At 43.0% G+C, this 25,703-nt stretch overlaps 1 protein-coding gene across 2 annotated transcripts in view; it reads right to left on the bottom strand.

The window, feature by feature from the left end:
- Window positions 1-3,053: 3,053 nt before the first annotated feature.
- LOC106611637 (polycomb group RING finger protein 3) overlaps window positions 3,054-25,703 on the bottom strand; it is a 43,951-nt gene continuing 21,301 nt past the window's right edge. For both annotated transcript variants that reach the window (XM_045723883.1, XM_014212048.2), the window contains 9 exons: window positions 24,903-25,006; window positions 24,453-24,570; window positions 23,797-23,893; window positions 20,512-20,567; window positions 20,038-20,148; window positions 15,963-16,054; window positions 8,648-8,785; window positions 4,302-4,382; window positions 3,054-3,895 (listed from right to left, as the gene is read on the bottom strand). In XM_045723883.1, the coding sequence (XP_045579839.1) occupies window positions 3,848-3,895; window positions 4,302-4,382; window positions 8,648-8,785; window positions 15,963-16,054; window positions 20,038-20,148; window positions 20,512-20,567; window positions 23,797-23,893; window positions 24,453-24,570; window positions 24,903-24,917 (756 nt within the window). In that variant the 5' untranslated portion in view covers window positions 24,918-25,006 and the 3' untranslated portion in view covers window positions 3,054-3,847. The remainder of the gene's footprint in view (window positions 3,896-4,301; window positions 4,383-8,647; window positions 8,786-15,962; window positions 16,055-20,037; window positions 20,149-20,511; window positions 20,568-23,796; window positions 23,894-24,452; window positions 24,571-24,902; window positions 25,007-25,703) is intronic.

Raw genomic sequence — 25,703 nt, 5'->3', positions numbered from 1 at the left:
AATAGCCTTCATTTCTCAGAACAAGAATAGACTGACGAGTTTCAGAAGAAAGTTCTTTGTTTCTGGCCATTTTGAGCCTGTAATCGAACCCACAAACGCTGATGCTCCAGATACTCAACTAGTCTAAAGGACAGTTTTATTGCTTCTTTAATCAGAACGATAGTTTTCTGGTGTGCTAACATACAGCGGGGGGGAAAAGTATTTGATCCCCTGATGATTTTGTATGTTTGCCCACTGATAAAGGATCAGTCTATAATTTTAATGGTAGGTGTATTTGAACAGTGAGAGACAGAATAACAACAAAAATATCCAGAAAAACGCATGTCAAAAATGTTATAAATTTAATTGCATTTTAATGAGGGAAATAAGTATTTGACCCCCTCTCAATCTTGACCCCCTCTTTTATACAGGTAACGAGCTGAGATTCAGAGCACACTCTTAAAGGGAGTGCTCCTAACTGCAGCTTGTAACCTGTAAAAAAGACACATGTCCACAGAAGCAATCAATCAATCAGATTCCAAACTCTCCACCATGGCCAAGACCAAAGAGCTCTCCAAGGATGTCAGGGACAAGATTGTAGACCTACACAAGGTTGGAATGGGCTACAAGACCATCGCCATGCAGCTTGGTGAGAAGGTGACAACATTTGGTGCGATTATTCGCAAATGGAAGAAACACAAAAGAACTGTCAATATCCCTCAACCTGGGGCTCCATGCAAGATCTCACCTCGTGGGGTTGCAATGATCATGAGAACGGTGAGGAATCAGCCCAGAACGACACGGGAGGATCTTGTCAATGATCTCATGGCAGCTGGGACCATTGTCACCAAGAAAACAATTGGTAACACACTACGCCACGAAGGACTGAAATCCTGCAGGGCCCGCAAGGTCCCCCTGCTCAAGAATACATATACATGCCCGTCTGAAGTTTGCCAATGAACATCTGAATGATTCAGAGGACAACTGGTGAAAGTGTTGTGGTTAGATGAGACCAAAATGGAGGTCTTTGGCATCAACTCAACTCGCCGTGTTTGGAGGAGGAGGAATGCTGCCTATGACCCCAAGAACACCATCTCCACCGTCAAACATGGAGGTGGAAACATTATGCTTTGGGGGTGTTTTTCTGCTAAGGGGACAGGACAACTTCACCGCATCGTTTGACTGTCAAATCTTGAGTGAGAACCTCCTTCCCTCAGCCAGGGCATTGAAAATGGGTCGTGGATGGGTATTCCAGCGTGACAATGACCCAAAACACACGGCCAAGGCAACAAAGGAGTAGCTCAAGAAGAAGCACTTTAAGGTCCTGGAGTGGCCTAGCGAGTCTCCAGACCTTAATCCCATAGAAAATTTGTGGAGGGAGCTGAAGGTTCGAGTTGCCAAACGTCAGCCTCGAGACCTTAATGACTTGGAGAAGCTCTGCAAAGAGGAGTGGGACAAAATCCCTCCTGAGATGTGTGCAAACCTGGTGGCCAACTACAAGAAACGTCTGACCTCTGTAATTGCCAACAAGGGTTTTGCCACCAAGTACTAAGTAATGTTTTGCAGAGGGGTCAAATACTTATTTCCCTCATTAAAATAACATTTTTGACACGCGTTTTTCTGGATATTTTTGTTGTTATTCTGTCTCTCACTGTTCATATAAACCTACCATTAAAATTATAGATTGATCATTTCTTTGTAAGTGGGCAAACGTACAAAATCAGCAGGTGATCAAATACTTTTCCCCCCCACTGTAATTGCACAAGGGTTTTCGAATGATCAATTAGCCTTTTAAAATGATAAACTTGGATTAGCTAACACAACGTGCCATTGGAACACAGGAGTGACGGTTGCTGATAATGGGCCTCTGTACGCCTATGTAGATATTCCATTAAAAATCTGTTGTTTCCGGCTACAATAGTCTTTTACATCATTAACAATGTGTACACTGTATTTCTGATCAATTTGATGTTATTTAAATGGACAAAAAAATTTGCTTTTCTTTAAAAAACAAGGGCATTTCTAAGTGACCCCAAACTTTTGAACGTTAGTGTAAATATTCACACCCTTTACTGAGTACTCTGTTGAAGCACCTTTGCAAGTGATTACAGCCTTGAGTTTTCTTGGTATGATGCTACAAGCTTGAAACACCTGTATTTAGGGAGTTTCTCCCATTCTTCTCTGCAGATCCTCCCAAGCTCTGCCAGGTTGGATGTGGAGTGTCGCTGCACAGCTATTTCAGGTCTCTCCAGAGATGTTTGATTGGGTTCAAGTCCGGGCTCTGGCTGGGCCACTAAAGGACATTCAGAGACTTGTCTCGAAGCCACTCCTGCGTTGTCTTAGGGTCGTTGTCCAGTTAGAAGGTGAACCTTCGCCCCAGTCTGAGGTCCTGAGCGCTCTAGAGCAGGTTTTCATCAAGGATCTCTCTGTACTTTACTCTGTTCATCTTTCCCCGATCCTGACTAGTCTCCCAGTCCCTGCCGCTGAAAAACATCCCCACAGCATTATGATGCCACCACCATGCTTCACTGTAGGGATGGTGCCAGATTTTCTCCAGCTGTGATGCTTGCCATTCAGACCAAAGTGTTCGATCTGACATGTGCCTTTTACTGAGGAGTGGCTTCCGTCTGGCCACACTACCATAAAGGTCTGATTGGTGCGGTGCTTCAGAGATGGTTGTCCTTCTTTCAGGTTCTCCCATCTCCACAGAGGAACTCTGGAGCTCTGTCAGAGTGACCATCGGGTTCTTGGTCACCTCCCTGACCAAGGCCCTTCTCCTCCGATTGCGAAGTTTGGCCGGGCGGCCCACTCTAGGAAGAGTCTTGGTGGTTCAAAACTTCCATTTAAGAATGATGGAGGCCACTGTGTTCTTGGGGACCTTCAATGCTGCAGAATTTGGTACCATTCCCCATATATGTGCCTCGACACAATCCTGTAGCAATTTCGAGACTCATAGCAAGTCTGAATACTTATGTAAATAAGGTATTTCTGTTTTTTATTTATAATACATATGCAAAAAATATCAAAAAACCTGTTTGGGGTATTGTGTGTAGATTTATGTGGACTTTTTTTTATTTAATACATTTTAGAATAAGGCTGTAACATAACAAAATGTGGAAAAAGTCAAAGGGTCTGAAAACTTTCCGAATGCACCGTACAGAAGCACTTCTGTGAACCTTTCCTAACAATCTTAAGTATCTTTCTTACTCCTTTCAATCTCTCTCATAATGACATTTTATGTACAATATTGGTATATAGAACATAAATTAGTACACACATTTTTTTCCCCCTATTCACAATCAACCTTCAGCAAACCCAAAGCAAATTTTAAGTAAAATAAAAAAATAAATCAGAGGACAATACAACAACGCAATAAACAGCTTCGAAACAATGTCTTATTATATAAATGTATATACTTTCTTTGCTCCCAAGACTCGTTTGAGTGTAACCTGAAAAATAAAATGAACTGTTAAAAATTCTCGTCCTCGCCTTTTTATCAGTCAATGAGGGTCGGAGGAGTGAAGTCTGTCGAAAAAACAAAAAAGATGGGCACACGATTCCCCGACATCTTGTTCATGTGTAAACAGAGCACCAGTAGTGTCTTGGTTCCATGTCTCATCTGTACAAAAGTATAAATATATGCTTTTTTCTCAAATCTTTCACATATCTAGGATGTATAGCGGACAAAAAAGGTTGTTTTTGATCTAAACCCGCCAGTGGTGCAGTATCTGTGCTGGGGTTTGTTGTTTGCTGGCTTGTGTGGACTTCTGATCTGGTGTGTTTGCTTGGTGTTGGGATTGATCGTCTCTGCATAAATAGTACGTTGCACAGTTCTGGGCCACTGGGCCAAAACAACCGTTCTGTCCGACTACAGCAAATCCATTTTGGGTCTGTAATGCAGCAGGAGGGGGGATTTCTGGAATGCAAACAAAACAAATGACAAATAAAGACTAACTGACTGAAAACAATACAGCTGGAAAAATGTCCTTCTACACACAGACAGAGATGGATAGGCCACTACTTTGATTATATCCTTATCATAGCCTCTAGTATAAAACATCGGGGTTTAAAATGACAAGCTGTGATCGTAACATTCACTTCCATTAATCTCTGGGTTTTATGTCACCATAGCACATCATGAGAGAAAAGGTCTCTAAATAGTTCTGGAGAGCAAGCTGCTCTCTCCACCGAGACTTGTGTGTGCACAGTTTATCAGCATGCAACTCTGTGGATGATCTATGCAGAAAACATAGATTCAACAGAACCTGAAAAGCAATATTTTAGTAGACTTATTCTTCCCCATTCTCTTTTATAAGTATTACCTTAAATCTCCATCTTGTCACGACAACAAATTTCAAAGTGTGGTCCTTTCCCAAGATTTCCTCATTGCATAAAATGTCCAGCTGTGAATGGGAGATACAAGAATGCTGCATTTATTAACAATTCACTGGAAGAGAAATGCTGCACTGCACTGCACTGCATATAGAGAATAAATACCTTTAACCTTAGGAGTGTGTAATGCATGCGCTGTAACACCCACACGGTCAGAAACATGCACTGCTTTGATAATATTTGATATATTGTCCTTCTGATTCAGACTTGAGTTCTCTCTGTGCCGTCAAAATATCTACATTTCTTTGAGAGGAAACAAAGACGGAAAAGTATATTTGACGGTGGGCCCTTAGCACCTTGCGCATGGGGGGCTTTTGGAAAAGCACAAAAACCTTATTTGTAGCCAATAGAATCAAAGACTTCCTCGCCAATCCACTCCTCCTCCGTGGATTAAACATTGATATTCTGTGAGGCGGCCAATCAATACTCTCCCCAACACAGACACTGGGGGCTGAGGGGGAAAGGGGAGAGAGGAGGAGAGGAAGCCAGTGTGAAGCAGCACTGCCACAGCAGCACCTACTGGTAGCTGGCTCTTCCTTCTAACTGAGAAACATTGCTTTTGCCTTGATGTTATTTTACCTTGGTAACAGAGTAAAACCATCTTGCCACAGCAAGAGTTACAGCAATAATAGACAACATGTATTAGAGTATTGATTCAATTATTAATATTGTCATTAATAACATAAAAAATGGACACAATATCCAAAGATGTAGTTTTCCCTCTCCCCATGCGTACATGTGTTGGGGGCTGAGGGACATGGCAACAAGTTTGAAAACAAATTAAAAATTATGAAACACATGGTGTTGTCACGGTTGTTGTCGGTGAATGAGGACCAAAACGCAGCAGGTACGTGAATGCTCATCTTGATTTTTAATTACTCTCAAAAATGAACATACAAAATAACGAAAAAACGAACACTCGACAAATAAACAGTCTGGTAAGGCACAAGGCTATACACAGAATAATCACCCACAAATCACACACACAAACACACCCTAATATATGGGACTCTCAATCAAAGGCAGATAGACAACACCTGCCTTCAACTGAGAGTCCCAACCCCAATTAACCAAACATAGAAACACACACACCAGACTAACCATAGAATACAACCACATAGACCATCAACCAAAAACCCAGAAATACTAAATCAAACACCCTTTATACAAACACACCACCCCGAACCACATAAAACAAATACCCTCTGCCACGTCCTGACCAAACTACAAAAACAATTAACCTTATACTGGCCAGGACGTGACAGTACTCCCCTAAAGGTGCTACCCCAGAAGCACCTTAAAAAATAACCCCAAGCAACACCCAAAAATTTTTTCCCCTTTTCTAAAGGGAGGGAAGGGAGGGTGGCTGCCGTCAACGACGGCACTGTGCTACACCCCCCCTCCCCAACCCACCTATTTCTGGAGGTGGCTCTGGTTCCGGCCGTTCCAGGCTGTCGGGCCACTCTGGCATCGCCGAGGGGCAGTCGGGGCAGTCTGGCAATTCGGGACAGTCTGGGCAGTCTGGCAATTCGGGACAGTCTGGGCAGTCTGGCAATTCGGGACAGTCTGGCCATTCTGGCCATTCCGGCAGTTAGGGCAGTCTGGCCACTCCGGCAGTCTGGGCAGTCTGGCAATTCGTGACAGTCTGGCCATTCGGGCCACTCCGGCAGTTCAGGGCAGTCTGGCCACTCCGGCAGTTCAGGGCAGTCTGGCCACTCCGGCAGTTCAGGAGCAGTCTGGCCACTCCGGCAGTTCAGCGCAGTCTGGCCACTCCGGCAGTTCAGCGCAGTCTGGCCACTCCGGCAGTTCAGCGCAGTCTGACCACTCCGGCAGTTCAGCGCAGTCTGACCTCTCTGACGACTGTTGACTGGCGGGCAGTTCTGACGACTGTTGACTGGCGGGCAGCTCTGACGACTGTTGACTGGCGGGCAGCTCTGACGATGACTGTTGACTGGCGGGCAGCTCTGACGATGACTGTTGACTGGCGGGCAGCTCTGACGATGACTGTTGACTGGCGGGCAGCTCTGACGATGACTGTTGACTGGCGGGCAGCTCTGACGATGACTGTTGACTGGCGGGCAGCTCTGACGATGACTGTTGACTGGCGGGCAGCTCTGACGATGACTGTTGACTGGCGGGCAGCTCTGACGATGACTGTTGACTGGCGGGCAGCTCTGACGATGACTGTTGACTGGCGGGCAGCTCTGATGATGACTGTTGACTGGCGGGCAGCTCTGATGATGACTGTTGACTGGCGGGCAGCTCTGATGAAGACTGTTGACTGGCGAGGCTGGGTTGATGCACTTGTAGCCTGGTGCGTGGTGCTGGTACTGGGCTTACCAGATTATGTACACGCACCTCCAGGCTAGTGCGGGGAGCGGGAACAGGACGAGTCGGACTGGGTTGACGCACTTCCGGGTCCGCACGAGAGACAGGAGCTGGAAACCCAGGGCTATGGAGGCGCACAGTCGGTCTCGATCTTACCTCCTGCACAACCCGTCTTGGCTGGATGGAACTAGTAGCCCTGTACGAGCGGGGTGCCCGTACAGGGCAGACTGGGCTGTGCAGGGGCCTGATGGTAGCCGTGCGTAGAGCGGGAGTTGGGTAGCCTGGTCCTCGGAGGCGTAGCGGCGACCAGATGCGCTGCGCAGGCATCCTCCTACCAGGCTGGATGCCCGCTCTAGCACGGCACCTGCGAGGGGCTGGAATAACGCGCACCGGACTGTGCGTGCGTATGGGTGAGATAGTGCGCTCCTCAGCGAAACATAGGGCTCTCCACCCCATACGCTCCTCCATATAACCACGGGTAGCTGGCTTCCGGCTCTTCTTACGCCTAGCCAAACTACCCGTGTGCCCCCCCCAAAAATTTTCTTGGGGGTGCCTCTCGTGCTTCTCCTTCAGCGCGTACTTGGCCTCATACCACCGCCTCTCTGCCTTGGCTGCCTCAATTTCCCACTGCGGGCGTCGATAATCCCCAGCCTGGTGCCAAGGTCCGGCCCCGTCCAGAACTTCCTCCCAGGTCCATTTCTCCCGCCAGTCCAACTCGAATTCCCTCTGCTCCTTCTTCTGCTGCTTGGTCCTTGAGTGGTGGGTGATTCTATCACGGTTGTTGTCGGTGAATGAGGACCAAAACGCAGCAGGTACGTGAATGCTCATCTTGATTTTTAATTACTCTCAAAAATGAACATACAAAATAACGAAAAAACGAACACTCGACAAATAAACAGTCTGGTAAGGCACAAGGCTATACACAGAATAATCACCCACAAATCACACACACAAACACACCCTAATATATGGGACTCTCAATCAAAGGCAGATAGACAACACCTGCCTTCAACTGAGAGTCCCAACCCCAATTAACCAAACATAGAAACACACACACCAGACTAACCATAGAATACAACCACATAGACCATCAACCAAAAACCCAGAAATACTAAATCAAACACCCTTTACACAAACACACCACCCCGAACCACATAAAACAAATACCCTCTGCCACGTCCTGACCAAACTACAAAAACAATTAACCTTATACTGGCCAGGACGTGACAGGTGTGGGTGATTCAACGCATTCAGATCATCTGGTCTGCTGAAATATCAAGATGGATGCCCCAATTATCCTATAGATATAAATATAACCCATGGGAAAGCGACGCGCTGTGCTTTGACACAGCGGGGACTGTTGACTTACACCTGTATGTTTTCAATGAAGAACGGCTCTTGATATTCAATAGACAACAACAGAGCAGCTGACAGCTGTATTGCGTCACGGACGTTGGTGATGGAAACGTACGCTTTGAAGACATCACACACACACACACACACACACACACACACACACACACACACACACACACACACACACACACACACACACACACACACACACATCTTCAAGACAGACAGATACGAGATAAAAAGCGAATTGAACACCGGCCTAAAAGTTATGTCACATCTCCCGCATACAGTTGTGACAGGCGACTCACAATGACATGACAGAAAGCAAATTATATTACAAGGGCATATTTTCCCCAGAACATATGGTGGATGGCGGAGAAAGAGGCTTGGATAGTGTATGTGATGAGGCAAACAAATGCACTGCCTTGAGAGAACCAAGAATGCTTTGTTAAAAGGGATCACTTTCAGTTTAAAGTGCATGGGGAAGGGCTTAAAGAGACAGCTACCCAAAACAACATCTTGGGGCCTCCGTCAGACAAGCTCAATTTCGTCTAACTGCAGGAAAATCCCCCCTAAAGTGGGTTAGCCATACCTCATTGAACGATGTCAGGTTAAGCTTTTTGGCGATGAATTTTTTGAGGTGAAGGACCGTGGCTTGCGCCGAGCAGCGGATCCACTTGCGCTTCAGGCCACGGAGCTTGCTGCTGTTGCACTCCAAACAGATGCTGACCTGCAGGAGGGAAGACAAATGAACACGCATTTAAAAAATGACTGAGGTGGCACTTGAATTTTCCTTACAGGCTTCTCAGTACTGTCATGAAGGCAGACCAGATGAACTATCCTAAACTATCATGTGCTGCAAATACTGTACATGAAAGTGATATCAACCACTACATTGAAAATACCATTCCACATGAGACTTGCTGTCTTCCATGGTGACTGTGTGCCATGGCATTGTCTCAAGAAGCCAGGAGATGGAGAGTGGCACACTTTTGGAGCATGGTAAACGGAGACTGTACCAGTATCAGGCCTCTCCCTCTGACTGGCACACAGACAGACAAAGTGCCCTGGTAAAGTGGCTTATACTGCCATTTTCAGGTGATTTCTGGAGACCCAGGGAGGGATTAATAGAAACAGATGGTATTAGCAACCCCTATCTTTCTCCCGAAAACATCAGAGACAGTGAAAATAAGGGTCTCCAGAGTTATGCTCAAATGTGGAAAATCATCTGCGAATAAATACTCAGCAGCAATGGAACCTATCGAAAGCAAAGACTGCTGTAAAGTGTAAAGACCGCTGTAACGTGTAAAGACTGCTGGAAAGTGTAAATGGCTGGTTTTCAATGGAACGAGCAATGAGGGAAACATTATGATGCAAATAAAAGCTTCCCATTGAGAGAGTGAGGCACTGAGAGTTAATAGTAGTTCGGCAGCAGTCTTCGGGGCCGTTACATTAGTGGAATCATTAGGGAACTGCCGAGCTGGTATGACTCGGAGCAAATTCACAGATATGACTAATGCAATAGCGTAAGGCATTGATTAAATGAAGGTCTTTGAAGCACCACCCCTTTTCACTCTTTTTGAGCTTTGTAGTGAACAGCAGGTATCGATTACTTAAGAACAAAAAATTGCTTAATAGATTCAATAGCTTAAGGAGATTTTTAAATATGTTACATTTATATTCCAGTGAAACAGTTACAGTTGAAGTCGGAAGTTTACATACACCTTAGCCAAATACATTTAAACTCAGTTTTTCACAATTCCTGACATTTAATCCTAGTAAAAATTCCGTGTTTTAGGTCAATTGGAATCACCACTTTATTTTAAGAATATGAAATGTCAGAATAATAGTAGAGAGAATTATTTACTTCAGCTTTTATTTCTTTCATTACATTCCCAGTGGGTCAGAAGTTTAAATACACTCAATTAGTATTTGGTAGCATTGCCTTTAAATTGTTTAACTTGGGTCAAACGTTTGGGGTAGCCTTCCACAAGCTTCCCACAATAAGTTGGGTGAATTTTGGCCCATTCCTCCTGACAGAGCTGGTGTAACTGAGTCAGCTTTTTCAGTTCTGCCCACAAATTTTTTATGGGATTGAGGTCATGGTTTTCTGATGGCCACTCCAATATCTTGACTTTGTTGTCCTTAAGCCATTTTGCCACAACTTTTGAAGTATGCTTGGGGTAATTGTCTATTTGGAAGACCCATTTGCGACCAACCATTAACTTCCTGACTGATGTCTTGAGATGTTGCTTCAATATATCCACATCATTTTCCTCCCTCATGATGCCATCTATTTTGTGAAGTGCACCAGGCCCTCCTGCAGCAAAGCACCCCCACCACATGATGCTGCCACCCCCATGCTTCACGGTTGGGATGGTGTTCTTCGGCTTGCAAACCTCCCCCTTTTTTCCCAAACATAACGATGGTCATTATGGCCAAACAGTTCTATTTTTGTTTCATCAGACCAGAGGACATTTCTCCAAAAAGTACGATCTTTGTCCCCATGTGCAGTTGCAAACCGTAGTCTGGCTTTTTTTATGGCGGTTTTGGAGCAGTGGCTTCTTCCTTGCTGACTGGCCTTTCAGGTTATGACGATATAGGACTCGTTTTACTGTGGATAGAGATACTTTTGTACCTGTTTCCTCCAGCATCTTCAGAAGGCCCTTTGCTGTTGTTCTGGGATTGATTTGCACTTTTCGCATCAAAGTACGTTCATCTCTAGGAGACAGAAAGTGTCTCCTTCTTGAGTGGTATGACGGCTGCGTGGTCACATGGTGCTTATACTTGCATACAATTGTTTGTACAGATATACATGGTACCTTCAGGCATTTGGAAATTTCTCCCAAGGATGAAACAGACTTGTGGAGGTCTACAATTTTTTTATCTGAGGTCTTGGCTGATTTCTTTTGATTCTCCCATGATGTCAAGCAAAGAGGTACTGAGTTTGAAGGTAGGCCTTGAAATACATCCACAGGTACACCTCCAATTGACTCAAATGATGTCAATTAGCCTATCAGAAGCTTCTAAAGCCATGACATCCTTTTCTGGAATTTTTCAAGAAGTTTAAAGGCACAGTCAACTTAGTGTATGTAAACTTCTGACCCACTGGAATTGTGATACAGTGAATTATAAGTGAAATAATCTGTCAGTAAACAATTGTTGGAAAAATTACTTGTGGTATGCACAAAGTAGATGTCCTAACCGACTTGCCAAAACTATAGTTTGTTAACAAGAAATTTGTGGAGTGGTTGAAAAACGAGGTTTAATGATTCCAACCTAAGTGTATGTGAACTTCCGACTTCAATTGTATGTCCATATTTAGCATCCCAAAATCACTATACAAGAACATGGAGTTATATATTCTGATGTCATGTCTTTCTAAAAATCATTTTATCACATTATCAAGCAGTGTCCTTGTATCTTTTTTAATTGGGAGCTCATTTCACTTGAAAATAACTGACACCAAATACACTCACTCCATTGTCTGTAAATCCTGGATGGGAAAATTCAAACCTTTGTGCCTCTGCCAACGTGAGCAGACATTCATTACTCTGCTAAATTTTGCTTTCATGGTTCTTCCTCCTTCCAATTTCAATGTTGTGCTGCTCTCATTAGCCTGCCTTGGCTTTCCTTCCCACCCCAAGGTCAACCTTTAGAAGGTCACCCAGCAGACATGGCGGAAGAAGTCCAAAAACCAGCCATGCAAAGCCCTCTCCTGCTGTTATTACTAATACCAACTAGGGTTGAGTGGCTGTTCAAAAGTCACACTTATAAGCAGTGTTGGGGGTAACATGTTACAGTAATATATTACTTTTATGAATAATATAACAAGTTACTTGTGTTCAAATAGTGTAACATTATTACAGTTAATTTTTCAAGTAACATTACTTTCAGAATCAAATCTCTACTGGCATGTTATACCCTCGGTTTCTTTACCTGTACTTACAGTTGAAGTCGGAAGTTTACATACACCTTAGCCAAATACATTTCAACTCAGTTTTTCACAATTCCTGACATTTAATCCTAGTAAAAATTCCCTGTTTTAGGTCAGTTAGGATCACCACTTTATTTTAAGAATGAGAAATGTCAGAATAATGGTAGAGAGAATGATTTATTTCAGCTTTTATTTCTTTCATCACATTCCCAGTGGGTCAGAATTTTACATACACTCAATTGGTATTTGGTAGCATTGCCTTTAAATTGTTTAACTTAGGTCAAATGTTTTGGGTAGCCTTCCACAAGCTTCCCACAAAATGTTGGGTGAATTTTGGCCCATTCCTCCTGACAGAGCTGGTGTGACTGAGTCAGGTTTGTTGGCCTCCTTGCTTGCACAGCCTTTTTCAGTTCTGCCCAGAAAGTTTCTATAAGATTGAGGTCAGAACTTTGTGATGGCGACTCCAATAACTTGACTTTCTTGTCCTTTTTGCCACAACCTTGGAAGTATGCTTGGGGTCATTGTCTATTTGGAAGACCCATTTTCGACCAAGCTTTAACTTCCTGACTGATGTCTTGAAATGTTGCTTCAATATAGACACATAATCTTCCTTCCTCATGATGCCATCTATTTTGTGAAGTGCATCAGTCCCTCCTGTAGCAAAGCACCCCCACCACATGATGCTGCCACCCCCATACTTCACAGTTGGGATGGTGTTCTTCGGCTTGCAAGCCTCCCCCTTTTTCCTCCTAACATAACGATGGTCATTATGGCCAAACAGTTCTATTTTTGTTTCATCAGACCAGAGGACATTTCTCCAAAAAGTACGATCTTTGTCCCCATGTGCAGTTGCAAACCGTAGTCTGGCTTTTTTTATGGCGGTTTTGGAGCAGTGGCTTCTTCCTTGCTGACTGGCCTTTCAGGTTATGTCGATATAGGACTCATTTTACTGTGGTTATAGATACTTTTGTACCTGTTTCCTGCAGCATCTTCACAAGGTACTTTGCAGTTGTTCTGGGATTGATTTGCATTTTCCGCACCAAAGTACGTTCATCTCTAGGAGACAGAACGCATCTCCTTCCTGAGCGGTATGACAGCTGCGTGGTCCCATGGTGTTTATACTTGCGTACTATTGTTTGTACAGATGAACGTGGTACCTTCAGGCATTTGGAAATTGCTCCCAAGGATGAACCAGACTTGTGGAGGTCTACAATTTATTTTCTGAGGTCTAGGCTGATTTCTTTTGATTTTCCCATGATGTCAAGCAAAGAGGCACTGAGTGTGAAGGTAGGCCTTCAAATACATCCACAGGTACACCTCCAATTGACTCAAATGATGTCAATTAGCCTGGAAAAATTACTTGTGTCATGCACAAAGTAGATGTCCTAACCGACTTGCCAAAACTCCAGTTTGTTAACAAGAAATTTGTGGAATGGTTGAAAAACGAGTTTTAATGACCTAAGTGTATGTAAACTTCCGACTTTAACTGTATGTGCTCACCCTCCATTCACATTTATCACTGTCAATCGTAAATGACAGGCCTATTCTTCAAGTTTTACCAGTGCAACGTCCATGCAACATCATTCATGAGACATCACTCAAGATCTAAATGCATATTCTCATGAAACTGATTGAGATCAAATGGTTGGCATGCAGTTAACAAACTGTCACCTACTTGTGTTTTGTTTCAATCTATTCTGCCTTGTGTCACGTACTGTTCAGTTTTGGATGCATGAGTGAAAAATCGGACCATTCGCACAATCATCTTACAATCTCATAAAAAAAGGTGGTGTTTTTTTATTTACAGTAACGTTATACTATTCGGTTAGATTATGTAGAACACTATTATTATGTGATCTTGCAGACATTCAGCTTTGATCTAATTCTCCAATCATGTTCTGAAACACTGAATGGAGAAACGCTTGTAACCTATTTTGAAATGGAATTATTCCACAAAATTGTGTGAAAGAGGAGACATATATACATTTATAATAACCAAATATCCATAAATAATGTTTCCAAGTGTTCTATAGTAATGTCCATAAAAACAATAGAAATGTCTGATAAATGCAATTCAAAACAGCAAGAAAAATGTCTCTCATCACAACAAAATTCCGTCTTCATAAATCTAACACATCAAAGGAATATTGCCCATAAACATTTTGGCATCTTTACGAAACGAAATATACATATTAAAGCCATTAAATGCCGGCTATCAAGTCACAACAAGGCCGACTTCAAATTCTGACATCAAAACTCAAATGACTAGTGGGTTATATGGCGGCGAATGCAAATTCTCAGATCGATCCTGCACATAATAATGCATTGAAATATAAAGCATCAAATCAAAGGGATTACTTATTAAGGACGCATATAAAACAAACTCAACCAAAGAATGGCGAAAATCACAAAGTAAATCTAAAAGTTTGCTTATCGGTACTGAATGGACAGCGTAAAGAAATAACTAATATAACAAATAATATTTAAAATATTACTATTCCAAGTAACGAATCCCAACACTGCCTATAAGACAATTTAGTTATCCATCCTCGCCATCTTTTGTTTCTGTTCTTTTTCGGTTATCAATTCATCCCTTTCTGCATAACCTCCCTCCTCTGTGTCCTCTCTTTCTCTCCCCATTAACCTGATCTCTCTGTTTCTCATTCCTCTCTTCACCTGAAATTGTTAGGTTAGATTACTTGTTAGATATTACAGCACGGTCGGAACTAGAAGCACAAGCATTTCGCTACACTCGCAATTAACATCGGCTAACCATGTGTATGTGACAAATACAATTTGATTTGACTTTCTATCCATCCTTTTCACTCACGCTCTTCTACATTTCCTCCACAATTTCATAGCAGCCATGTCATTTTAGCAGACTCTCTCACCCACGGTGACTTAAAGGGCTTCTATCTCGACCCTCCAAATCCTTTTTTTCTTTTATCTCTTTCTCACATCCTCCCCCCCACTGTCTCCTTTTCACCCGCTCCCTTTCTCCCGTGCCTCACATGACGCTTGACAGCAGTTCTCCCCTCCGTGTATTCTGTTCACAAAGCTTAGCTGCTCTATTAGCTCTTCTTTCCACACTCCACACCTCTGCTGAATACCAAAAGAGCGGGACCTTTGACCTCTGGTACAATCTCCCGGCCAAGTAGAGAGGACGTGGCGCTCGGCTGCGTGTCGACACGGCGTGTTTTCAAAAACATGTTGATCTTTTCTTTGCGGAGACAATAGCTACGTGTTAAACAGCCAATCACCTGAAGCTATATAGTGGTGACGAGTGTACGTCGGCTCTTTTCTGGGAATTATTGTTTGTGAATATGATGGCGACGAGCAGAGACAATAAAAACTCTCTGCATTATTGATATCATCCACAGAGCTGAGAATGTACTGGAATACAAATGATCATCAAGACGAAATTCATGTATAAACCCTTCCGTATTTTAAATGAGCTGTATGTGGGGCATGCTGGGTTGTCGACTTGTGGATATACGAATGAAAACAACTATAGGCCTACCATGTGGTGAACTGGTCATTACAAAATAGTTCACCTAAATCAAATCAAATCCAAATCAAATTTTATTGGTCACATACACATGGTTAGCAGATGTTATTGCGAGTGTAGCGAAATGCTTGTGCTTCTAGTTCCGACAGTGCAGCAATATCTAACATGTAATCTAACCATTCCACAACTACCCAATACACACAAATCTAAGTAAAGGAATGGAATAAGAATATATACATATAAATATATGGATGAGCAATGACAGAGGCAAAATGTAATAGATGGTATAAAATACATTCCCCTATAACCAAGGATAATGTTTATGAGTTTCCACTTGAGCAGACAAAGCGTGGGGCTCGTAATTTAATGGCACCCGGACAGAGGAAATGAAAGATGAGCTCAGGGATGACTCCTTCCTGTCCTGCAGGAAATGAAGGCGGCGTGTGGTGGATGTCCACCTACCTGCTCGTCGCTGCGGTGATAATCATTCTCCTCCTCCTCCGGTTTCTCCTCCGCTGTTTCCTTATTTGCCGTGTCCTCCGTTTTCACCTCACCTGTTGTCAACCAATGAGAGAAGTGACAGATAGTGGTCAAAGAAAGCCTAATAAGACTTTATTTTAGTTGCCATCTACTGTATTCATCATTTCAATGTTTTAACACATTAACGAATATTACTTCATACAGCCATGGCTCTACCTAAAATTACCAGACAATTATGAGTGAATGACAAGAGTGGATCACTCGGAGTGTGTTCAACCTTTAATCTAGTCGACTGGACATAATTTACTTTCATACCTGCTCTCTTTATTAGCTAAACACAAGCAATGCTCATCTGATGGCAAGAAACAGGGCATGCTTTTTTCCTAATGAACCAAATGGCCTGTATCCACTCAACCGTAGAATTACATTTATTAGGAATTTACGTGGCCCAAAGCGTCAAGCAGTTTACTTGATTTGTCCACCGTCTGAGCACGGTCATCCAAATCAGGGGGCCTTTTAATGAAGGCAAACTGATCTTTTGCCTCTGTGATTGCAGGGGGATAAAATCAAACCTCTTCTCTGGTTTAATTGGCCTTGGGGAACCATTTGAGCAAAGATGGAGGAATAGGGAAATTGAGATGGAGAGAGGCCATTATAAAGTAAGGGCCGATGGTCACTGGCAAGAGGAAGAGAGAAATAAGGCTTCTCCACACAGCGAAATAGCTAAGCTGAGGAAAATAGGCTTGGAGCGGTGAGAGGGAGGCTAGCTCCTGTTAAATAAACCTGTTGGCTCCGGATGTTTGGTTCACTGTGATGGAAAAGACCTTGGGAGAGAGGGCCTGGAGAATCTCCCAATACCCTGAGTTTTCAATTCCGTCCCGGCGAAGCGAGGGGCCATTATCTGAGCTCAGTTGATTAGGTAGCCCCTTGTTTGTAGACAAACATTTTCTCCCTCTCTATGATTGGCGATGGGACTGGGGCCCAACCATCTTCTATTGTTCTCCCATTTGCTCTCCGCAGTACATCCCAAAGGGGATTGACAGTGAGGCTTGAGAGCACTCTTGTACTGGCCCGAGCTAATCTCAAGAGTAAGCAGAGTGATTACTGTTCAAGTGAGGCCAAATTGGTTATGATACACCTTCAGCCAACCTGAAAATAACTCAATGACACTAAGTATAAGGTAGACTTTGTTTCCATTTTGGAACAATTCTAGGAATAAGACACTGATATTATCAAGTCTTACAAACAAGAAACTAGTGGGCTAATCTGAGACCTATATGTCACAGAACATTTTCTTTTTCATTAGCTTCTACATAGCATACAGCTTTGTTCACCATTGAAAAACCCCTCACAGAGGACATTGTCATAAAGAGCTGGCATGTAAAATACTAATGTGATTCTTCACATAAGTGGGTCTTTATGGAGACTTTGGCATTAATGCACACTGAGTGTACAAAACAAAGAAGGATTTTTAAGCCTTGAGACAATTGAGACATGGATTGTGTATGTGTGCCATTCAGAGCGTGAAAGCGCAAGACAAAAGATTGAAGTGCCTTTGAACGGAGTATGGTAGTAGGTGCCAGGCGCACCAGTTTGAGTGTGTCAAGAATTGCAACGGTACTGGGTTTTTCATGCTCAACAGTTTCTCATGTGTATCAAGAATGGTCCACCATCCAAAGGACATCCAGTCAACTTGACACAACTGTGGGAAGCATTGGAGTCAACATGGGCCAAAATCTCTGTGGAATGCTTTCGACAGGGTTGGGCGGTATCGTCATACCGTCCTTCTCTCACCACGGGATTTACAGTATTACCGGTTTAGTACACAAGAGGGCGCGAAAAAACGCAAAAAAAGCCCATTGGGCATCTATTACTAGAATGCTAACAAAATCAGCACAAGTAATAGTGAATTTGCATGGAGGCTGCTAGCTAAATACGCTAACGAGCTCAAACGAAAATAAACAAATTGCAAAGACAGGCAATCCAGTTCATAATGTTATACATATATAGGTAGGAGCTACCGAATGTCATTTTTGGTGAGTTTGAACATTTTCAAGTGAATGTGAACGAGAGACATTATGCAAATGAACAAAGTTTTGAAGCATGCAATACTGGCTCTCCAGCAGCATGTCTACACACTGTGTCTGAGTGGACTGTGAAGTCTGGAGTCGCTAGGGCAACGGGCCTGCCTGCTCTGCTCAGAGAAGAGAGGGGGGAGGAGCAGTCAGGTCGAGAACGGAGGAGAAAAAACATAAGGAAATCAAGAAAGCCTTGGCAAATAACTCATCCAAGGGGCTTTGACTTCTCAAAGAGGACAGAAAGCTTACACAATATGATGCCCCGTCACCTCATTAATCCAGCCACTTGCTTAGATAGCAAGTTAAATTTAAGGGTCGTGTTAACACAAAATTCAGCATTTTTCACAAAGGAAAAAAATATAAAACACATAAATAATTTCTTGCCCCCGTTTTGTGAACACAGATCTAAATGGCTTCTTATTGTAATTTCTGCTCCCCATCAGACTCATTTTGTGCTTCAGTTGCACTTCTAAACTCGAATGAGAATTCACAAAGGGCATTCTATCAGCAGACAGCGATTATTTTCTCCCCGGTACTTTTCTTGGTGTAGCCAGCCTATTTTTCTCTGGTAAAATGCAAGATTAACTTTAAGCAAAACATTAGGAAATGTAGTTGGCAACATTCTTTCTATAGGCCTAAACATTAGAAATATGATGGCCGTGATTCATTTTTGCTCATTTATTTGTGCGGCTGCCAGCCAAATAGCGTTGCACTTCTGTTGCCATCTGATAAAAATGAAGCTATTTTATTTAGAATGTGTTGCACTAATGTATTTTCTGTGAAGGAAAACAATAGTTGCACGTCCCTGATCACACTTGAAGCAACAACAAAAAAACACTGTTGACTTTCAATATAAAACATGACTCGTCAATACACACTCGTCAATCTCCTGTTGTGCTTTTACAAACAAACACGTGACTGGCTCAACTGTGCTGGGGAACTAAGTAAGCTTCATAATGTAAAATAATGTGACAGGTGAAATAAGAAAGCAATCTGCTTTATTTCCTGACGCATTGCACTAGTTGACTGCAGGTATTTACTTAAAACATTGCTACCGATATGAAAATGTTTTGAAAAACGTTTCAAATAAATAGTTTCAACAGTATTGACGGCATTGAAAAACCATCCTGTGGCTATATCCAAACACCCCGGTATACGGTATATACGGTGTCCCGCCCAAGCCTACTTTCGACACCTTGTATAGTCCATGCCCCAACAAATTCAGGCTGTTCTGAGGGCAAAAGGGGTTGCAACTCAATATTAGGAAGGTGTTCCTAATGTTCTGTACACTCAGTGTATAGGAGAGAGAATGAAAGAGAATGAAATAGAATGTTAGAGGTACGAGAGAGAGAGAGAGAGAGAGAGAGGGACAGAGAGAGGGGGGGGGAACGAGAGATAGAAGTGAAATAGAACATGAGAGAAAGGAATAGACAGAAATAAAATGAGAATGAAAGCCACTTTTTGTGCTCTTGAAGTGAAGGTGATATTATAGAAGCTGTCCATTAGCACACTCATGTCATTCCCCACTCCGGGGTTCGGCTGTCAGGAAATATAGGAGCAGGAGCTGTCGCCTGTTGTTAGCCAACAAGCTCCGCACTATTTCTGTTTTGCTGGGCAGTGAGTGTTGACAAGGGTTCCATTTCTGCCAGGATTCTGTTTAAACGACCTCGTAAGGATGTTAGCCACAGCTCAGCCCAACGGGGGGGCGAGAGCAGTTCCACTTCCATTTGAGCGTTAATTACAAGAAATCAGAAAGGGTATTGAGCGACCAATTAGGCCTGCTCTGTGACGACTCTCTGGGCATGGGTTTACACCTCATTGTCGGGCTGGATCGCAACGCCGCCATGCTTTACAGGCGCCGCCACTTTCACACTCTGATTCGCCTGGGCTGAATCCAGGAAAGAGTTGATACTAAGTAGGGAAAATAGAGGGGGGAAGATGTGTGTGCATAGGCTCTGGCGGGCGAGAGTGGACCGTACCATTGCGCTGAGGATCTAGATGTTGTTTCATGCTGCACAGCTCTCCTTTGATGTCCCCGGGCACTTCCATTCCCAGCTTCTGATAGAAGTCTCTCTGTTTTTTTATCTCCGCTGCAGGAGGGGAAAAAGGGAATGAAAGAGAGAGAGACACAAGGGAGAATTAGGGCCTTGCTTTGGCTGAAGGTAACTGTCACTAGGGCTTCTTTAAATTTGATGGCATACTGTATGGAGTAGGATTTCTCTCATTACAGTCTGTCACATAAATCAATAAAAGTCAAATCCTTCATAGATATTTCAGGGCTATGTGCTTTGGGAGGTTTGTTATTCAGTCATTCAGCCCCAATCTCACTGAAAAAAAAAAGATTAAAGGCAAACTGGGGTTGGTTTGGAAATGTATATGGGCAGATTCAAATATTTTTTAAATATTTTTGGTGAGGGGACAAGGAAGAAGAGAAACCAAAGTGAGACACTTACCCTCTTGTAGTCCCGGCACCAACTTGTAGACAATGTCTTGCATTGTTCGGTCATGGCTAAAGGGGAGAGAGATTTTTAAAAATTACAAATCTGACAATGCTACATTTATTATCACTAATAGCTGATGACATGTTGTACCATGCTTATTCTGTGTCTTGTTTGGAAATTTAGCCATTAATGATAGACATACAGTGGCAAGAAAAAGTATGTGAACCCTTTGGAATTTCGTGGATTTCTGCATAAATTAGTCAAAACATTTGATCTGATCATCTTAGTCACTACAATAGACATACACAGTGTGCTTAAACTAATAACACACAAATTATTGTATTTTTCTTGTATATATCGAATACATAATTTAAACATGCACAGTGTAGGTTGGAAAAAGTATGTGAACCCCTAGGCTAATGACTTCTCCAAAAGCTAATTGGAGTCAGGAGTCAGCTAACCTGGAGTCCAATCAATGAGACGAGATTGGAGATGTTGGTTAGAGCTGCCCTGCCCTATAAAAAACACTCACAAAATGTGAGTTTGCTATTCACAAGAAGCATTGCCTGATGTGAACCATGCCTCAAACTAAAGAGATCTCAGAAGACCTAAAATTAAGAATTGCTGAATTGCATAAAGCTGGAAAGGGTTACAAAAGTATCTCTAAAAGCCTTGATGTTCATCAGTCCACGGTAAGACAAATTGTCTATAAATGGAGAAAATTCAGCACTATTGCTACTCTCCCTAGGAGTGGCCGTCCTGCAAAGATGACTGCAAGAGCACAGTGCAGAATGCTCAACGAGGTTAAGAAGAATCCTAGAGCGTCAGCTAAAGACTTACAGAAATCTCTGGAACATGCTAACATCTCTGTTGACGAGTCTACGATACGTAAAACACTAAACAAGAGTGATGTTAATGGGAGGACACCACGGAAGAAGCCACTGCTGTCCCAAAAAAACATTGCCGCACGTCTGAAGTTCACAAAAGAGCACCGAGATGTTCCATAGCGCTTCTGGCTAAATATTCTGTGGACAGATGAAACTAAATTTGAGTTGTTTGTAAGGAAGGAACACACAACACTATGTGTGGAGAAAAAAAAGTGCAACACACCAACATCAAAACCTCATCCCAAATGTAAAGTATGGTGGAGGGAGCATCATGGTTTGGGGCTGATTTGCTGCCTCAGGGCCTGGGCAGCTTGCTATCATCGACAGAAAAATGAATTCTCAAGTTTATCAAGACATTTTGCAGGAGAATGTGAGGCTATCTGTCCGCCAATTGAAGCTCAACAGAAGTTCGGTGATGCAACAGGAAACGACCCAAAACACAGAAGTAAATCAACAACAGAATGGCTTCAACAGAAGAAAAGAAGCCTTTTGGACTGGCCCAGTCAGAGTCCTGACCTCAACCCGATTTAAAATGCTGTGGCATGACCTCGAGAGCTGTTCACACCAGACATCCTAAGAATATTGCTGAACTGAAACAGTTTTGTAAAGATGAATGGTCCGAAATTCCTCCTGACCGTTGTGCAGGTCTGATCCGCAACTACAGATACACATACTTTTTCCATCCTACACTGTGAATGTTTACACCGTGTGTTCAATAAAGACATGAACATGTATAATTGTTTGTGTGTTATTAGTTTAAGCAGACTGTGTTTGTCTATTGTTGTGACTTAGATGAAGATCAGATAAAAGTTTATGACCAATTCATGCAGGAATCCAAATCATTCCAAAGGGTTCACATACTTTTTCTTGCCACTGTATATACAAAACATACAAACTTCCTTAATGTCAGCAGCACATGCTTCTTGACATTCAGAATTCCCATGTTTACCATATAACAGCATGAATGACATCAAAACACAGCGCATTTGTCCACTACCCAGCTGTGACGCCCACTTTGTACTGCAACACCTGGGCCTGCAGTGTGACTAGCGAAACTCAGTGGGGTGTACTGCACGAGAATCCTGGAAAGACGTGGTGTTTCTTCCATCTGGAGTGAAGGTCATTCTCTCTATCCTATCCACCGCTCAAGACCATAATTAGCAGATTTTCTCACCCCTGAGGCAGGTGAGAGCTGACCACTTACCACTGCGGTAGCCAAACTCTGCTTCGCCCCAAACACAGCGAGCACTGACGCCTTATTGACAGGGCCCTTGATGCACGGGAGTGTGGGGATGGATCGAGGCTCAATTAGCTTTTCGTTTAAATATACCATCTGAAAGATTTCCTAATGCTCGTTGATGATTTTGGCAAATCCTAGTTTACTTATCATGAATCTTTCAAGTTTTATTAGTCTTGAAACACTAAGGATAAGTGTATACAAGCTTATCATAACCCTTAAATGATGTATGACTTGGAATACGGTTCGATTGCTTGTGTTTTCATCTTCTCAGCACCAGGCCGTAGTAGTAGCAGCACTCGTTGTTGGTTTTTATCTCAGCATCTCACACCTAGTTTGAACCTGTTCATTGTTTTATGTTTCAAATTGTTTAAATGTTTTCGTTTGGCACATTTATTCGCTTTTTATTTTCATTTGAACAAACAACTAAGAGGGAAATGAAGAGAGCAGCGCATTTCAAATGTGTTCGAAATTGGTTTTTCCATCAAAATAGGGACATTTTTCTGGCCTGCAAAATGCTTATGACTAAATAGCTGGTAGACATTTAGGCTGGCGAACATCCCCATTGGCTGTACTATTAATGAGACACTACTGCACAAGCCCTCATAGGGCAGATGGACAACAGAGTCCCTTTACTTTGTGTGTGTGTGTTTGGTTTGACTATCCAGAAGTCCTCACAAGGAGGGTAAAAAAAGGAACATTCGAACAGGTGGGGACATTTCACCGGTCCCCACAAGAAAAAAGGCTTTTTTAGGCTTGGGGTTAGGTTTAGGGTTAAGGTTACAATTAGTGTTTGAATTAAGGTTAAGGGTGAGGTTTGGGAGTTATGGTTAAGGTTAGGGTTAGTTTAAAGGTTATGGTTAAGTTTAGGGTTCAGGAAAATAGGACTTTGAATGGGAATCAATTGTTTGGTCCCCACAAGGATAGTAAAACAAACGTGTGTGTGTGTGTGTGTGAGTGCGCACATGCGCATTTAAGCAAATATGCATGTATGTTTTTATTTGATTCGAATATTCATGTTGTTTAGTTTTCCCCTTCTGCTCCCCTCTCCTTCGACGGTATTGTTTTTGGACAGTGCTGCTGCCCCGTAGTGGTGGCTCTCTGTTCTGCACACTGATGAAACAACTGCGCTGGTAAGGGGAATGTGGTTTGATGTCCAGGCTGCCTACACACCCGATGTACTGCAGTGGGTGGCTCTGGTGAATGACAATCCTGCACGTGGGACAGGTGTTGTTCTCCTCCAGGTACTTCACTAGACAGCTTCTGCAGACTGGAAGACACAGAGAGAGAGAGAGAGAGAGAGACATGTCAATCACACGATAAGCAATATGGGTTCTTGTTCTATCTTTTATGTTGTAAAAAAAAAAAGTGTTGCTTTTTTGAGAGACCAGCCTCGCTACGATGTGTCCGATAGCTATCCAGACATGATGTGAGTCTCTCTGTTTAATCTCTGAGGGGGGTGTGAGAGAAAGTCATTTCCACCTGAGGATTGCGATTTAAGCTCTCCACTCTACATTGACATTTGGTCAACTAGGACTTTCCACATATGGTACAATGGCGCCCTCTAGGGCATGACTGACCGATTACATTACTTGCGCTGCTGCTGATATTTACTCAGACTTCTCTATCTCTAGTACAACTAGGCCTACGTTGTGGGGGAGGGTTGCTTGATTGTTGTGATAATTGAACTTTAATGAGACAACAAAAATATCTATTGCTGTATGAAGCCACATGCACGAAGCCCTCATAAAGATACATGATCAGTGTTAATATGTGAATGATGTGTGTCGGTGTATGAGTGCATGCTTGTGTCATCAGCAGGCACTCACAGGTGTGTAAGCACTCTGTGACAGTAGTGGCGTCTATCAGGTACCCCTCGCACAGGCGACAAGTGATGTGGGCGTTGATGTCCCACAGCTTGATCTTCCTGGTTAGCATCTCGGGGTTCTGGGGAGAAGGAGGACAAACAATTCGATTCATTCTGTTTTGTGCATTTTGCACATTCTAAGGGTAACCTCTCAATTCACTTTTGACAAAAGAATACAGGATAAAGACACATGCCAACTGTCCAACTCATTGGTTTCAAGGTTATGCAGAGTACCTTTTAGCTTAGTATAGAGAGAGAGAGAGTGACAGACAGACAGACAGACAGACAGACAGACAGACAGACAGACAGACAGACAGACAGACAGACAGGCAGGCAGGCAGGCAGGCAGGCAGGCAGGCAGGCAGGCAAAGACATAAAATTCTATTCATGGTGGATGCTTGTTTTGGCATACCCCTAATGACGCCATGTGTTGACTGAGGATGATTTGGCAGCCACGTCTCTTCCTGCAGGCACGCAGTGGTGTTAACTCCTCATCATGGATGCCCTCTCATGTGGCTAAAGGGAGAACACAGATAACAACATAGTCAGAATGAATTGTGCTCTACAGCAGTGGTGGCTCCCCAAAGTTCCTTGTGCCATGATGAACCAACAAAGATCCTCCAGATGAATAAAACAGTGTTTCTAGCCCAGGGTCCTCCAACCCTTATCCTGGAGAGCAGTGTTACAGGTGTGGAACAAAAGCCTGCACACACCCAGTAGCTCTCCAGGACAGGAGTTGGAGAGGCTTTTCTAGCCTCAGCATAATCATGAACTAACCTAAAACCAGACAAATGTTGCAGAACAGAATAAATCTGTCTGATCTCAGGCTTATATTGAACCGCAAACTCTTAGGAGTAGGCTGTGACCCACCATTCTTTGAGACACTGCTCTGCAGAACTCAAATAAAACTGGGAAGTGCTGACTGCACATGCCATTGCTACTGTAAAAAGTGCATTCGTATCTGAAACAACATTTACACAATGAGACCATTGTATGGAGTGGAGATGTCCCTGAATTAATGTAACAAAATAAGAACCAGAGACATATTTAAAGTAACTTTACATCCACCAAAGCCTTAAAAAAAATAAACAAGAAAAAGTGGTGTCCCCACATGACTCAAGGAATGACGTACTGCAGTACTTAGTCAATCCATTAGACATAGGCCTAGAGATTCATTACTCGTCCGAGGCAGACCGCTTTGAGTTGTGAGCTC

This window comes from Salmo salar, chromosome ssa09 (assembly GCF_905237065.1).
Source record: "Salmo salar chromosome ssa09, Ssal_v3.1, whole genome shotgun sequence".
Taxonomy (NCBI): domain Eukaryota; kingdom Metazoa; phylum Chordata; class Actinopteri; order Salmoniformes; family Salmonidae; genus Salmo; species Salmo salar.
Note: the sequence above shows the minus strand (reverse complement) of the source record. Positions and strands in the feature narration are given on the sequence as shown.